The sequence below is a fragment of the Pleurodeles waltl genome, chromosome 10 (assembly GCF_031143425.1).
Source record: "Pleurodeles waltl isolate 20211129_DDA chromosome 10, aPleWal1.hap1.20221129, whole genome shotgun sequence".
In the NCBI taxonomy this organism is placed as follows: Eukaryota; Metazoa; Chordata; class Amphibia; order Caudata; family Salamandridae; genus Pleurodeles; species Pleurodeles waltl.
Window position 1 is genome coordinate 77561697 of NC_090449.1, and position 17666 is coordinate 77579362.

The 17666-nt window shown below is 43.0% G+C and overlaps 2 protein-coding genes across 3 annotated transcripts in view; one reads left to right on the forward strand and one right to left on the reverse strand.

Annotated features, from left to right (window-relative positions):
* Positions 1-606: 606 nt before the first annotated feature.
* Positions 607-17666, forward strand: part of RPL3L (ribosomal protein L3 like) — a 111368-nt gene continuing 94308 nt past the window's right edge. The window contains exons 1-3 of the mRNA XM_069209795.1: positions 607-712; positions 9590-9782; positions 10293-10461. Of these exons, the coding sequence (XP_069065896.1) occupies positions 710-712; positions 9590-9782; positions 10293-10461 (365 nt within the window). The 5' untranslated portion in view covers positions 607-709. The remainder of the gene's footprint in view (positions 713-9589; positions 9783-10292; positions 10462-17666) is intronic.
* The window catches only part of LOC138261124 (testis-expressed protein 2-like), a 344587-nt gene continuing 332628 nt past the window's right edge, over positions 5708-17666 (reverse strand). For both annotated transcript variants that reach the window (XM_069209794.1, XM_069209792.1), the window contains exon 13: positions 5708-8002. The gene's annotated coding sequence lies outside the window, so the exon portion shown is untranslated. The remainder of the gene's footprint in view (positions 8003-17666) is intronic.

The window sequence follows — 17666 nt, forward strand, 5'->3', positions numbered from 1 at the left end:
TTCTTAACTAATCAGCCACTTGACAATAAGTTGGTAGTTGACATATATGTTATGTGGTATGCCCCCTGAATATCAAACCCATATTCATGGGACAGAATATTGAGGCCAAAATAATGAAAAAAATATGTCAACAGGTAAATTAGTCTAGATTTTCCATACCTAACTCTACATATATGTACATATGCGGTGCATACATCTTCAAGAGACACAGATGTGGAGTTGGAATAGTAAATCTGTGCTTCTCTATATGCACATATCTCGTGATATTTTGTCCCTCGATTTTCTGTCCTTGATATACTTATACCACGATATTGTTAGTGTAAATATTCAGTAGTACAATCAACTACGTTTTTACATTTAAACTTTGCTGTGGAACACCAAGAACCCACAAACATCTGGAAACAGCTGCTAGCACACACCTCGACAACAGTAGCATCTGTTGCACTCAAGGCACCACTGTGCTTAGCTGGGTGCAGGTTCATGCCTCTTCTGTGCTAAACTAAGACCTGCACACCCTCCTGCCCCATGGACAACTGCCATGGACGTCAAGCGCTGCCAGCTCTCCAGGCGTATGGAATTAATATTAGCAGTCAATGAAGCCAGCAGCTAAATTTGTGCCTCCAGCCCGGATAACATCTTAAGTATCATGTTGTTGCAGCAGTAGTCGACGACCTCTTACTGCTGCCAGACGCGCACCGCTGAAGCCCCCATGGTTTGTATCTGCGCCTCTATGTCTTTGGAGGGTGGTCAGTGTCTGCTTTTTGAGCTCCACAATGTCTGTCTGTCCAGATCTCACGCCTTCTGTGTCTGGAAGTGTGACAATAGACACTTTTTGTTTCTGTGTGCTGAACTGGCTGAGGGGGAGGCACTTCCTTGAACCTTGTGTTGCAATGAGATTGTGTAGTGTATATCTTAACATGCAATGAGTTTGTGTCTCCAGGATGTATAAAATCCATGATCCTTCAACCCTGGGTCATCTTAGAAGAATGGTTTGCACTGTTTTCGCCCTGTGAACCTCCCTGCCTCCAGCACAGAGCTCCCAGGCTTGCAGCTGTTGTGTCTTTTCATTTCTCTCTCCCACAGCTGTTGTGAAGCTACTAAACAGGATTTACAACAGACTAACACCACAGCTCGGATGTTAAATGTTTTTTGATAGTTTTGCACAGTTATGCCTACAGTGTCTTCAGCTCGTGCCTCCTGTTGCATTATCATAGTTGATTGTATAGCACACACCCTGCCTCTAGCAGGGCATTGTCAATGCTTTCAGTAGGCAGTGGTTTGACCTTTCAAACAATTTCATCACAGGAAAGAGACTAATGCGGTTTTGTGGAGACGTGCTGCCAAGAGAGTGCATTTTCTAGTTTAAATTTTTTTTGGGGGTAATACTAGAAGGTTGTGCCAAATTGTTTATGTTTTTCATAGGAGGGCACAGGTGTCCATTACCTAACAAATGTTGTCGCTACCTGTGTTCATTATATGATGCAATTATCGCTGCCAAGCTTCGGTGTCAACGTGATAACTCCAGCAGGAGACTCTCCACCAGGGCCACAGCTTGGGCTGTAAGATTGGTTGGGGGGGGGGGGGACTCCAGATTTTCCAAAAATATTATATTGAAATATATTATATGACGAGTTGGGCGCTTAAGGAGGGCATAAGGGGCACCGAAAAGGGAGAGAAATGCGGATTGTTGGGGGCACTAAGTATGAGACATCACAATATTGTGTAAAATAACCAACATTTTTGTAGACTTTCAGAACAGATAGAGCAGGAGAGTGTGTGTGTGTTTTTGTCTGTGTGTATGCAAAAAGTCCTGGGGAAATCTGACAGACACCCAGGAGCATCTCGTGGGATGGAAAAGGGGTGGCGCAGCATAGGGCGGGGGGAGGTGGACACGACGAAAATAGATAAATTACGTATTTTTTTTAAAAAGTGCCTTTTTGTGCCGTGCCGCGCCTCACCGCTCCAATCTGCTCCTTGACTGGACTGCAGGCACAGGCTCCCAGCCTGCCCTGCGTCCAATCCTAACGCTGTTTTCATGCTGCTGCAAGCTTGAAAGCAGCGTTAGGATTGGAGGGCGCTCTTTGGCAAACTGAAAGTCTCTGCCTGCTGTCTCCAACCCAGCAACGCAGTACTTGCGTTGCTGGGTTGGAGAGAGCTCAGTGCGCATGTGTGTTTGGCCGGCCTAAGACAGCCGGGCAAACATACATGCATATTAAGGGGGAGTGCTGTGCACTCCCCCTCGTCACTGCCCCAAGGCCCACCCCTTTTACTATAAAATGATAATAAACATTGTTTATTATCATTTTATAGTAAAAGCTGTGCAGCTGTTGCTACTGGCAGATGGCAACGCTCCTCTGGCCTAATGTATTAGCCACCCCTGCAGACACCTCACCTTATGCGACTGAAAGCAGTTGTACCCAACTATTTACCAAAAAATACATGAGTGGGATGTAACACCCCCAAACAACCCCCCGAAGGTATTTCTCTGCTCTCCACTGACTAAAATTACAGTAAGGATGGAAATAACACACCTGACAAAATTCAGCAGTTTGTCTGTTACCGTCTAACTCCAGATGAGACCCTTTGTCTTTCTGTGATCCAGCAAAGACCTCTTGTAGGGAGTCCATCAGAGAGAAAGGTCTGCACCAAGGTTGATGGTGGATGCATCTGCATCTCCCATGTCCATGCGCATCTCTCTGTCGCTCGGGGTTTACAGTGGATGCTGCAAGTGCTGGGTTGGTAGCAGGGGCGGCTTCTCTGCTAAGGCGTAGGAGCGTCGCCCCCCCCGCTTTCAGCAGAAGAAAAATAAAATGATAATAACTGATCGTAATTATCATTTTATTTTTTGCTGAGCCAGGATAGGGCGGGGTGGGGCTGGAGTGAGGAGTGGTGGTATGCGTACCTTAAGTGCGTATGCCTGTTTGGCCGACCGCTTGGGCCGGCCAAACAGACATGTGCACTTTGCATTTCTCCACCCGCCTATATTTCACAGCCGGGAGGAGAAAGTGCACAGGGTGCCACTCTCTTTGTGAGTGCCGAATCAGGCCGCTCACACAAATCACAGCGCTGTTGTCATGCTGGTGACAGCAGCATCGTGATTGGCTGAGGGAAGTCTTGAAGCCTGTGTGCTTCCGGACGAAGAGGAGGACGGATGAGAAGAATACGTCTCCCGAACTGACCAGTTAAGTGGGTTTTAAAAAAAAAAGACCTTTTTTTAATCCTCTCCCCGCCACCCCCGTTCAGTGGCAGCCACTGTGTGGTGAGTATTTCCCAATGTGGAATCCTACCTGGAAACCCTGGTCCATTTGACTTCCAATTTTATCACTTCATTAGAGTTGTTTCATTGCTGCACCCGGGGCGTCATGAATCCTCCATTTAAGCAGTTTGAGCGGGAGTGGGGGATGTCACTGGGCAGTTCGGTGTAACATGAGACGTTTAAGTTTTTGTTTATGGTTCCCTTAACATTGATCAGAGACTCTGGTCTCCAAGAAACTCATAAATGTCATCTCTTGCAATGGAAAGGAGGGAGTGGGGAGTTGAAAGAAGGAGGGATGGAGAGACGGATGGAGAGGATGGATGGGTGAATGCAGAGATGGGCGGATGAAGAGGAGGAACAAGTGATGAAAAGAAGGAACAAAGGATCTGAGGTTGAAGGGTCAAACAGGTGGAGAAAATGAGGGCTGGAGAAGGCTCGATGATGGTTGATGGAGAGAAAGATGAATAATGGAAAGAAAAGATAGAGTGATGGTTTAAAAGAAAGAGGAGGGTTGGATGTTTGGATGGTGAGAATAAAGGATGGATAATGGATAAATAAAGGAAGAAGAGAATGAAAGATTGACTGAAGAAAGTGTTGTAGGATTGAGCGAAGGAAGACAGATCGACTGAAAAGTCAGGAAGAAGGATAGACAAAAGTACAGAAAGAATGAAAGAAAGCAAGATGGAAAGAGTCAGAAAAAAGGATGAAGAGAAAGAAGGACAGATGTTAAGAGTAGGTTTCAGGGTGAGGACAGCAGGAGTGAGAATCTTGAATGAAAAATTCCTGCTCTGAGAACACTTGTGGAGATAGAACATGCCTCAGAGGATGCTTTTAGGCAGCATTTATTAAGGCAGAGGTTTGGGGTTCAGCTGTGGTATTGATGGGGGTATCGTTTGAAGATTCCCTCATGTAAAGCCGATGTATTTAGGGTTGGTAATACTGCACCGCATGAGTACTGATACTGCTGGGTGTGTTTTTTGGGTTTGGTCCCTCTAAATTTGGGAGAGAATTGTGATCCCCAGGGCACAGGCAGGCATGGCCAGAAATGTGTTCTCCTTTCGTTCCCAACTCTCCCCAGACCAGTCTCTCCCCTCCCCGCCCCTCACTGGAGTCCTCACAGAAATGTATCACCTACTAAGAGCAGTTGTGATATGTCCATGTCCCCATGAAGTCTAGAATCTACTTGGAAAACCAGCTGAAAAACGGGTTTCATACAGTTATTCCCCACTCCATGTGGTCATACACATAATTGCTGGAATTCCACGTGGAGATTCCAGCTTGTATGGGTAATTCGGACACCTGAAATCTCTGCATAGGAATCCATGTACTTGTAATTGAAGCCTTAGTGGTCCTGGTGTACTGGTTTTGGACTCTGAAGATTGAGTTGCCCTTGCTGGGTTTGAATATTTTGCCCTGCAGATCACAGCAAAAGCCAGCAGTGTTTAACTAACTGAGACATCTTGTGTCCATCTTTAACAATTTCTATTCCTATTGCACGTTTGACAGTCTCTATCACACCCAGACCATGTTTTCTTTTCTCCAATGTACACATGTTTACATTCTAAAGCCTTTCCCCCCTGTGCCTCGAGGCCTGACCCATGCATCTATCTGGTACATCATCTGTGGACTGCCTCAAAGTCAACTCCCCCCTTTACCTCAACTAACGTGGCCTTTTGAACTGAATATAATACTCCAGATGAGGCCTCACCAGCAGCATTTACATTGATAATTCAATCTCATATTTTCAGTGGCCAGCCCTCTAGCTGTCAGCGTCCCATGGCTGTGTGAAATAGGTTCCCCGTTTTGACCTCCTCAGATATAATCACCACAGGTTGCACCATGTGAAGTCATATCCCACAATGTCCTGCTCCTTAGGATTTCTATGACCCAGTGCTTAACTTTACATCTGTCTACATTAAAACTTAGTTACTGTTTTACAAAATGACACATAACATTCCAATCGGTGTGGGCTCATGCTAGTTTTACTGAATTTAAACAGCAACAGTTATCCATTCAGCATGTAAGCCACTATTTTTTGTTCCTATTTATCCTTTTATTTAGTAAACAATACAAAATAAGAGAAAAACACACCCAAAAAACTTTACAATTTCATCTCATGCGTACATTAATCAGGCGTCATTGACGGTTTCCCAATTATATTGCTCTGTTACCCCATAGTTCATTCAGTATGAAGCTTGTAGGGAGGGGGTGAAAATCTCTCCCCTCTACAAGTCTTCCTAGCATTTTCATCTCTTACAATTGTGAGCGCGTCTGGCCTTATTTAGTCTTTAATAATGTATTTATAAGGGTACGCGTTGGAGGTTCGATGGACCATTTGACAACACTGAGAGGGTTACACCATGGACCCAAAATTTAGTTATCAGAAAACTTTGAGTCAGTAAACTTTACACACCATGACCCATGTGGCCATGAATAACCACACCCTTTTGTAAAGGTCAGAAGGTTTATTTCCGTGGATTAATAATGCTAATATCACGCAGAGTAATCATAGTACCATATGATAAACATATATGAATAATACAGGCTGACCAAAGTGGCAAAAAAATCTCAATCTAACCAAATAATTTATCATTAAACATTCAAGAGCTACCGTACAGATTAATAGCATCAATAACTGAACAGTAGAAGGGGCATACATCTAGATTTGACAGGTAAATAAAATCTATCCTTTGTTAATAAAATTTATTGAACATGGACACTCTTACTAACCCTTTAATTTGATTGGCATCTCTGGGCTTCATGCAAACAATTTCAACAAATATTAATTTGGAAAACATCCAACTAGGGCTCTATCAAAATAGCGGTTTGTAGCTAAAAGAAAAGAACATAGGGCCTGATTCTAACTTTGGAGGACGGTGTTAAACCGTCCCAAAAGTGGCGGATATACCACCTACCGTATTACGAGTTCCATAGGATATAATGGACTTGTAATACGGTAGGTGGTATATCCGCCACTTTTGGGACGGTTTAACACCGTCCTCCAAAGTTAGAATCAGGCCCATAATCTACAACAAAGACAATTGCATATTTTTACACCTCTCCGGAATGGATCAGCAATCTGTGATTTCTTCGGCAGATGGACATCTGTCTGGTCAGTGTTGGCAAGGGGAAATGAAGGGGATTGGCTCAGCCACGGTTGGGCTCTAAGTCAACTGAACCAACTTAGAAAGGGATTCAAGCTAAGGAAACAGCATCAACAATATTAACAAAATTACATGATCAGGCTAAAGCTAGAAGGAAGAACATCAGGAACTGCGTTAATCCTGGTAAGTGCAGTTGTTCTAAGTTAAAAGCACACAGGCTGTTTCTCAAGTCGTCATTGGTCAGAATATTGTCTGATCACAGTAGGACCAATAAACATTAATTTCTAAATCTATGATATAGTCAGACCGTCTTTCACACGTCGATGATTGGCTCCTCTTCTCCTGTTCCCTTTACCAGTTTTGTCTGGTAGCTTTTCAGTTGCAATCATAACTCCAGTCAGTGAAGCCATTGTAACATCCTGGGAAATTCAGCTACTCATGCACCAAAGATACAATTGTATCCGTAGGTATAACATTGCATTACAGCAGACAGTTCTCACAAGAAAGTTTAAGACATTGGCTAGTTTAACGTTGCAGCATTACAAATCTGTTTGTTCAGTTCTATGTGAACAATGAATAAGTGATTTCTAGTGAAACAGAAAACATTTATGAACATTTATTTATGCCATGAAGATTAACATGACGCCTTGTCGACTTGCCCATAACAGCACAAATACTCTATGCCTAGTGAAATTAAGCAAATACATTTCATTAATACATTAGTATGGTCCACTAATTCATTTAATTCTATGCGTGCGTATTAATTCTAAGTAGTTGATGTAATTTCTTTATTAATGTTGTACACAGTATGGTTGCCACCTAGATGGGCACATTTTCCAAAACACTCTACTTCTCTACATTAGCAAAATTCATGTACATTTTTATTTACTAATTGATGCAGATTTGTTATTAATAAATTCAGCTTTCACACAATCTAGTTGACCCATCATAACTTTCATTGCATTTGGAGTAACATTTCCCACTGATGTGGGATCACAGCAACTCCCCCTTGGAGAAAGGGGATCTAATGATTAGCATGGTATTATGTGGACTTTTCACCATGGAGAATTAGTAAACCCGCTCCAGACCGTTAACGCCTCAACTTGTATGATCTGTCTGAAGTAGTGAGTCCTTCAATATAGAGGGATGGGGTCAGTAACCCCCTCACCTGCCATCTCACACTATATCATGCATTACCATCTACCATCTCAAAGTTTGTCCGAGTCTTACTCCCCAAATTATGCAGGGGAGCCCAAATGTCCAAAGAGGTTAGGGTTTCAGCATATATTTCAGTATTTCCATTACAGGATATCATGTCCTTCCTCCAGTCTTTTAACCAAGGGGATAACCTTCTCCCCCAGTGGAGCACCACTCTCCATTTTGGGTAATAGGCAGGTGAGGGCTACAAATTTCCTCACCCCCTTCGGCATGTCTTTAACATATCCCATCAATTCTGTTAATGGTGAAGGTGTGATTTTGTGCCCTACAATCTTTGAGAGTGTATGGATAATCTAAGACCGAAAGTATCTGTGGGCACTTCCAGGACAGATGCAGAAAGTCAGCATGTGGATGTCAGCATTTGACGCAGATCGTCTCCACCTTGGCTCCCCCCATGTGCAGGCCTGCCGGTGTATAGTACATCCTATGCAAAGAATTTAAATGTATCAATCCATATGTATTGCATGATTTATTTTAGTCCTGTATGTTCAAAACATTTTGTCCGAGATTAAGTACCATTCACTTAATGCAGCGCTGCATGGAATTCAGCTACACCACGTAACAGAACTGGGAAAAAATTGCACAGCGCCTGAGTTTACAAGACCAGCTCAATGACAACATGTCATCAGCTAAGCTCACAATAAAAAAAACTATTTTTTTGTGTAAAGCTAAGCACTAGTTACGGCTCAAAGTGGCACCTTGCATAAGATTTTATTTGAGGTCCAGCTCTACCTGCAGCACAAATGTCTAGGTGAGGACAACCACCAATGTGCATGCGGTGAAGGGGTGGGCACTAATCAACAGTGGGGTAGAGGAATGGTGGGCATGAACAAGCACCAGTAGCAATGGAGGGAGGGTGGTTAGAAGCTTCATACAAGGGAGAACTGGGAAACCACACACTGGACAGGGAGATGAAAGTGGAGCTTGGGTAGAAACACAGGGGTGGGTAGCAGGCAGAGGACGAAGCTATACAGCTGTATGAAAGGCGTGAGGAGAAGGACTCAGGTAAGACAATCTGGAGATCGGAAGTGTGTGACAGCAGAACACAGGCGAGGAAACAACCTGGAGTGCTTGAGGTGGGAAGAGAAGCACACAAGGGAGACAGCTGGAAGACAAATACACTCTCATGTAGTGCTTCACAAAAAATAAAAAATCGTTCTAAAACAACAGCCACTGGTGGAAGCTTAGAAGGAGCCAATCAAAGAGATGGTAAAAAGGCTATACTCCGTGGGAGGGAGAAACACGAGCTAGGTGAACTAAACATATAAAGCCAGCAAACAGAAAGCATGAAAATGTGATTGACAAAAAATAAAAAGCCAATAATAAGCAATGGATGGAATTAATTGCGAGTTAGGCTTTCAACATATTTACGCTATGTCTTTGCTGTGCTGCCTCGTAGCCTTCAGACTAAAATCAGTTCTGGCTGCCTTATGCGCAAGCTGCACTTGTAGGGCAGGCTGGACCCGGCACACCTCTGAGCACTTTTGCCAAAGCACCAGCTGCACCATCATAGTGATGCTTCTGCATTGCCATAGCTTTTAGGGGTCCTGATGCTCTGTGGTGCCAAGCAATTGTGGTGCTTCCTATGTGAACTTTCTGTGCAAAATAGTTTTTGAGCACAAACGTTCATCAGTGCTGCTGTTTGTTCTATTTTTGCACCACTTTGTAGTACTAGGTACTGGCCAAGTATCCACACCAACCAATAACTCATCTTGGCCTAAATGACAAAGAAACAAGGTGTACGTACATGGGCATACTCTGCCCTGCTCCCATAAAGGAGCAGGGCCCTGATCAATGACCCACTTTCCCTTGCTGATGTCCTAAGGAAGAAGTTCACCTCTGGGGACCAACTTCCCCAGCTTTCTACTTAGGGATTTTCAAAGGCTTCTTTTTTTATAAAGTTGGCACAATAGCCCTCTGTGGCCATGAAGAGTGAATGCACAGAAAACTTGCATGTCTTAGGGATGATGCTGCATGACATTTTCTCCCTTTTATTTTCTTCCCCCTTCAGTCCCATCGCAAGTTTTCCGCCCCCAGGCACGGCCACCTGGGCTTCCTCCCCCACAAGAGGTGCCGTCGTCACAGAGGAAAAGTAAGGACCTGGCCGAAGGATGACCCCAGCAAACCGGTGCACCTGGCCGCTTTCCTGGGCTACAAGGCCGGAATGACACACACTCTGCGGGAGGTCCATAGAACCGGAATGAGTAAGGATCACTCTACCAATCGAGGGGTTACAATAAGTTATAACCAGGGCCGTTCAGGGGAACCAAAAGCGGCTGCGTCTAAAATGCTTAAACAATCTCCACTCCCTTCTTCCCCTAACTAACTCACTCTCTCTCTCTCTTTCCATCCATCCTTTCTCTCTCTTCTCCGCCTCTGATCACCTTCTCTCCGTCTCCACCCTCCCAACCTCTCTATCTATCTCTTGAAGCCTCTCTGTGCCTGATGCAGTTAACCTCTGGGGACTGGGGAAACCGACAGAGGCACCAGCTGCGTCCCTGGGCTTACAAAACTGACCTCCATGGGCTCCATCCCAATGGGGAGATGCCTGGTAGAATCGAAGGCCTCCCCTGCTCTGGAAATAGCTCTCAAGAGAAGGTTCATTAAAAACAAGCAATGCTATCTGCCTCTTCCAAACTATCAAACCCCATGTATTTCTGTGACCTAACTATGTGTCTCTAATGCATATTCTCTTCCCGCTCTACCCTTGCCAGAGATTTCCAAGAGGGAAGAGGTGGAAGCTGTCACCATAATTGAGACGCCGCCTATGGTCGTGGTGGGGATCGTGGGGTACATCGAGACCCCTCATGGGCTACGGAGCCTGAAGACCATTTTTGCAGAGCATCTCAGTGACGAATGCAAGCGGCGCTTCTACAAGAACTGGTAAGAAGGTTTGCCTTTGGGGGACCCAGGAGATTTGTCATATATCCGTGGATCTCATTCTGCCCTTCTCACCCCACACCACCAGTAATTTACTCCGATTGTCATCGCCTTGACCCCTTCCTCTCTCCGCAACCACCATCTTGCTTCCTTCTGCGGGGCTGCATCTATTAACCCTCCCTCATGCAACCCCACCACTCTGAACCTTTATGAATCTTGTGTTAAATTATCGATGTTCGAATAATTAGAACTTTCCTAACACTGTTTATTGTTCACTACTGGTGTGTTTATGATGTTTTAATTATTTTTATTAATTGTGAATATCTTTAAAATGTTGTCCTATTCAATCCAATTCTCTTTTTATTTTAGTACTACAGGGTTGTCCTCACTCACTTTGAACTTGGTGTGCTGTCCACTGTAAAGCTCTCTAATGTTCAAAGACTATGTTCGTGCAATATTATACTGCTAAATGAATAGATAAAAACATTGAGAAGGTGCTTATCACAAATCAAGCAGACATAATAGGGTGAGAAGTAACTCCCTGCTTCAGATTACAGTAACACAAACCATGCAGACTCAATAGGGTGAGAAGAAACTCCTTGCTTTAGATAACAGTAACACAAAGCACGCAGACACACGAGGGTGAGAGGGAACTCCCTGCTTCAGATGAAAGTAACGCTAACAATGCAGACACACTAAGGTGAGTCGGAATTCCATGCTTCAGAAAACAGAAACACCAACCATGCAGACACACTAGGGTGAGAAGGAACTCCCTGTTTCAGATCGTATTAATACAAAAGACAAAGACACACTATGGTGAGAGGGAGCCCACTGCTTCAGATTACAGTAGCACAAACCCTACAGAGACAGTAAAGGTCCAATGGTGCTATCTGCTTCATAGAGATCACAGTGACACAAACTATACTTGCAAGTAACGTGGGAGGGAGCTCACTTCTAGGAACCAAAACTATGTACACACAATAAAGGAACAATGAACTACACACTGCACAGGTAATACTACAAAACAAATTGTAATTTAAAATCCGACTTCACCATAAGTTAGGAATTTCCATTATAATTCCAAAGACACCAAACATGAACTGGTTACCTGTTTTCATTTGGAAATTATACCTATAAAATGGAATACAGTAACTCCCATGTTACCCTACGGGAGAGGTAGGGATTATAGTAGTAAAAAACGAGTTTGAGAATTTGTCACTACCAGGACATGTAAACCTCAAAAGTATATGCTCTATGATTTTAATACATTGCACCTTGCCCTCTGGGCTGTCCAGGGCCTCCCTTCGGGGGTGACATATATATTAAAAAAGAAGGTTTTGGTCTGGCAAAAGGTTTATTTTGGCAGCTTGAAATGGCAGTTTAAATTTGCACACACAGGCTGCAGTGGCAAACCTGAGAAAGGTTAAAGTGCTACTTCAGTGGGTGGCAAAATCAGTGCATTTAATTTATAGGTCCTGGGCAAAGGTAGTGCCACTTTACCAGGGACCTACAGGTAAATTAAATATGGCTAATCTTAAAATTTTTAAGCAGAGAGAACAAGCACATTAGCACTTGACTAAATAGAGGAAATATTACAGTAACACAATCCATTCACACCCAGGCATAAGAAGACACTTCACTGCTGTTTGTAAACAAGTATTGGCAAAGCCAGTTAGGCTGGCGTTAACTGTCAGCCTTTTGGCTTTGTCGACGCCTGTTTGTTTTGTTATGAATTTTGTAAAGCTTATTGTTGGGGAGCTACCAATATAGGAAAAAAACATTAGCTAGAAGCAAAAAATAGTTTTGGTCTCAAAAAGCACATGTTGCAATAATAGTCCCTGGCATGAAAGGAAATTACTTTGTGTGTAGATGTACTCCTCATAGTAGAGCAAATTGCCGCCACTCACAATAAAGTTAGGCAATGAATGGAGTGGGCTTACCCATTGTCCCATGCTATATGCTGTAGAGAGTAGAAACAAAATGTGAATGCAGAGCAATGGGCCAATGGATGAATAGGGCTGGCTGAAAGTAAGTATATATCTATATCTATCAAGGTTTATGTTCACAATGCAACCTCACATACAACCATGTATCGAAAACCTACCTCAACAAATAGTCTTTTACATGGCAGGAGTTTCCATCCACAGAGTTTACTTAAAAGTATACCTTATGGAGAGTTCCTGAGAGTTAGACGAAACTGTTCAGAAGCCATAGTAATGTTAAAACAGTTTGAAGATGTAAAAAATAGATTTGAAACAAGAGGATACCCCCAACATAATATCAAAATGGGGATGGTAAGAGCATAAAAAGTACAAAGAGAGCAAACATTGATAAGTAAAGGACAAAAGAGCATTAAGAGTCAGAAAGACCAAGAAATAAGAATGATAATGACATACAATAAAGAACATGATGCAATTGTGAGAATTTTGAAAAAACATTGGAATCTGTTCCAAAATGATTCAGAGATTGGCTCTTTAATAGGAATAGGACCAAAAGTTACTTTTAGAAAAGCACCATCTATTAAGGTTCAGGTTGTGAGAAGTCACTTTGTTGAAGGAACATCTCAAACATGGTTGAACAAAGAAAGTGTGTTTTTTTTTAAGTGTTTGAAATGCAAGACCTGTCAAATTGGCGAAAACAGGGAGAATGTAAAAGATACTATTGGGCACACATTTAAGATTAACCAAAGAATTACATGTGAAACATCCTATGTAGTATATGTACTAAAATGTGGATGTGGCATGAAATATGTAGGAAGCACAACTTGTAAGTTGAAGAAAACAATATTAGAACACATCAGAGCAGTGAACAATAAAGATTTGAGTTATGCAATGGTGAAACATCACAATCAACGTCATCAAAAGAACTGGCAGACAATGCGGTACTTTGGAGTAGCTCATGTCCTCAATGATGAAAAAGGAGGTGATAGAACACTGAAAGTACGCCGTCTGGAATCTAGATACATAATAAAACTAAGAACCAGGATCCAGTTTGGCCTGTATGCCGATGAAGAACTCTTTGTACATTTATGAAGAAAATGAATAGAAATAAAAGAACAAAGAGAGACATTAACTAATCCAAAAAAATACATATAGTCATCTACAAACACGTGTATAGTGTGAGATGTTAAGAAACTATGGATTTTATACACTGTTGCCAATTTAGAAAGTCATGCAATATCAGTGATTTTAGTATACACTAACATGTTTGTGAGCAATTTTGTCTCTTATTCCCACAATTATTTTCAATTGTCTGTTAAGTAATAACATTAAATAGAAAGAAATCCCCCCTTAGGCAAAGTGACATAGCGATGCTTTATAATTGTAAATATTAGGATAAAAGTTGTGAATTCATAGAATAAAAATTAAGGATACAAAGATGATATTATAGATATGAGGTAATTGTCACAATATCTCTTCACCTTTTGATAGAAAATGAACAACATTATCAGCAATAGTAGTACAAATAAAATTGAATATATAGAATTATGATGCAATATTACAGTATAGGAGGACTGGGACAGGTCAAGTATTGGAAATGTATAAATGTTTATGATGTTTAACAAGTTAAAATCAAAAATTCTAACAATAACCTTGAAAACCTACGTGTCCCAGAATGCTGTGTTAAAGCCATAAACAGAGGACTATATAAACTGTGGGAAAAAGAGACAATGGCTACCTGTGATCAAGACCTTTGTTGGTTGAAACGCGCTAGGTGGTGGGGGCACATACCTATTTCATTAAAGAAGCTATTGAGTGGACTTCCTGGAGTGCGATGTCTAACCCTTGTTGAAAAGATTAATGGGAGTTTGGCCGTCAACCCCCTTATCTGCACCAGCAGTAAGAGCGTGCAGACTGGTATGCGGCCATTTGGTGAATTTATATACATATATATATATATATAATTTTAGTAAAAATCAAAAGGTCTTGGCTAATGCCAGAACCAAATACATATGTGCGGGTGCCCAGCATTTTACTCTGGAGCTCACCTCTGTACCTGTTGAATGGTTCAGTGAATACTAAGGCTGTTTAAACTTAATACCACCTCTTGCCTCTTTCTTCCATCACCCTACACTTCCTGTATCTTTAGCTCACGAGTTCTTTTTTTATCACTATTTTCTTGCTTTGTTTTCAACTCTTCATTTTCCTCCTCCTTTCTCCCTTTTCTCCTTTTGTCTAGTCCTCTGGGTCTAAAATGAGACTGATGCAACCACCTGCACAAATTAGGCTCAGGGGATGTCCCAGATTTCACAACAGGGAGTAGATGAGCTCCCATCCCTAGCTAGTAGAGAAAGGGGTTACGAGGGAACCCCTTGCCCACAGACCCACTAGTAATAGTAATTTAAGTCATGAATCCCTCAGGGTGAGAATGAGCTCCCTGCTCAGACAACACCAAAACCTGGCAACAAAACAAGTCCACTAGACCCAGTCAATGGAATGACCTCTGCCCTGCATAGCTAATAGTAACACAAATCATATTATCTCAGAGTGACCTGGAACTACCTTAAGGACTATTACTAGCATAAGACATAGAGGCCTGGGAGTGAGGCATGATCCCTGAAGAGCATGCAATCATAGAGACACAAGGGCTGAGTTGCAGCATATTGTCCTGTGCACATCAAACAAGCCCTACAATCACAGCGGCTAGCTCCTGAGTAAGGCTCCTCAGACCCCTAGGGAAAAATATATTTCACCATTTTTGCACTCCCTTGCGCCTAGCAATAGGGACATTTTTAGACCAGTGGTTGCAATCTGGCACTTTCATCTAGCCATTGGTTATGGCTCCATGATGCAGCTGCCTACAGTGGCCTTAATGTGGTGCCTGCCCTGATAGGGAGTGAGATGGAGTCTCTCCAGAGTTTACAGAAAGACATCCTTCAGAGACATAGGAGGTGTGAGGAAACCGTTTGTTGTGAGGGGTTTGCAGCAACACAAGGCTCGAAGGTACAGGCTGTAACTCAAAGGGAGTTACCTCCCCTGAATATCTTACTTTAGTGAAATCATGCAGGTACAGTAAATGAGAGAGGGAGGTCCTTGTCGTCCCGATGAGCTTACAATGTGACTTAGAGGTAGGGGCATGTTGACCCTTGGTTCTGCACCTCCAAAGTTGCCATGAATACAGATATTGGGATCTTAGCATATCTACAATATAGTTTGATGGTGGTGAGCATGTTGATTTTCTCCTCCCTGCTCATGAGAATGGCATGCATGCATTGTGGTGGGGGCATGATGTAGTTTTGCCCAGCTCTCCGCCCTCATGAGAGGAATGGGAAGTTTCCAAGGCTGGTTGTCCCTGGAGCAGCAGCAAAGAAGATGTCCTTATCAAGCTACTTTAGGACAACATTCACTGTTAGAGATGCTAAAAATAAGAAGGGGTGTAATCACTGTTAGACTTAGCGTGGTTTACCCCCTAAACGTGCCTTCAACCTTCCTGTTTGCTAACTAGTGCTTAAGTGTTTGTGCTCTATGCTTAAAACGTGGTAAGTTCATATTATACTCATTTGACATATTTAACATATTGGTAAAGTGGCACTACCTATGCCCAGAACCTGTAAATTAAATGCTTCTAGTGGACCTGCATCACTGAGTGTGCCACCCACTTAAGTAGCACTTTAAACATGTCTCAGGTGTGCCACTGCAGTCTGTGTGTGTATTTTCAAACTGCCATTTCAACTGGCAAAATAAACCTTTTGCCATGCCCAAACCTTCTTTTTTAATACATATATCACTTCTAAGGTAGGTCCTGGACAGCCCAGAGGGCAGGGTGCAGTGTATTCAAAACGTTGGGCATGCACTTTTGAGGTGTACATGTTAGTGAAAAGCTCTTAAATGTGTTTTTTCTTTTACTACTGCAAGCCCTTCCTCTCCCAAAGGATAGCATTGGAATTACCTTTTATAAGTGTAATTTCCAAGTGGGAACAGATACACAGTTCATGTTTGGTGTCTTTGGAACTGTAATGGGAATTCCTAACCAATGATGAATTTGGACTATAAATTACAATTTGTAACCATTTGGTGCCTGCAGCACGTCTCTGGGTCATATGCCTGGATGTGCTTGACAGTTGGGCTTTGTCTATTACACCTAGATAGCCACACACCATAGGGAGCTTAGGTATGTTTGTATGGGCCATCACTGACAGGATGGGAGGGAGAAACTGGGCCCAGCACCACTTACACTTGAATAGGCTGTGTTCTGCCTCCACACAAAGGGATGCATACCCCCTGTAGTTAGTCTGGAGCCCGGTCCAGGAACTCAGTGCACGTGTGCACTTCAAAAACCTGCGTCTAGGAGCTTTTCACCACTTCAAAAGCACACCTGGGTATAAATACTGGACCTCAGACTCCACCACATCAGTACACTTCTGGACCTGTGGATAGTCTGCCAGGAAGAAGGACTACTGTGCTGCTGAAAAGACTCCCACTCTGTTGGACTGTTGCTCTGAAGGACTTCTGCCTTGCTGTGCTGACCTGTTGTCTGGATGAGAATGACCGGATCTTCATCTCTTGAACCCAGAACCACAGTGTGACTGCACGGGCAAGCTGGCCGGCCTTCTTATCAGAAACCCCAGGGACATAACAGGACCCCAACAACCTTGCATCTGCAAAAGAACTCTGCCATGTGTGGGTCTACCCGGCCAAGTGATGCCAACCCAGTCTTGGACCCTTGGAAGTGGTGTTAAGGTGCTTTTACAGTCTCTGTTATCCAACAGAATGACGCTTCTCCTCTGCTGTGTGGGGCAAACCCGAGCAGAACCAACGTATTTCCCCTGTTATGTGGACTAGACCAATCACAAAGACCCACATAGCAGCACGTCAAAACCACTGCTGCGTGGCACATCTTCAGTGCCGATGTATCACCTCAACTGTACAACGCATCCTCAAAGCCTGACTTCGCATTGCAAGCCCTCATTGACCGGATCCTCAAAGACACAGGACCCCAGACAGCAGCTTTACCATATCTCAGAACAAACTCATTTCTTTGGTTGCGTGACACATCTTTGATGTAGATCCTTGCAAAGCTCTGCAAACCAGGATTTAAGGTACTTTGTTCAGCAGACCTAACTGGGTCCCTGTAGCTGGCTCATTCTCTATTTAAGTCAGCCTGAACTTGTGACTATGTCCTTGTCTGGTGCGACCAGATGTCCAAATTTGGCGCTTTGTGGTTTGTGGCACTCATCACCAAATATTTAAAACTGCATATCTCTGGTT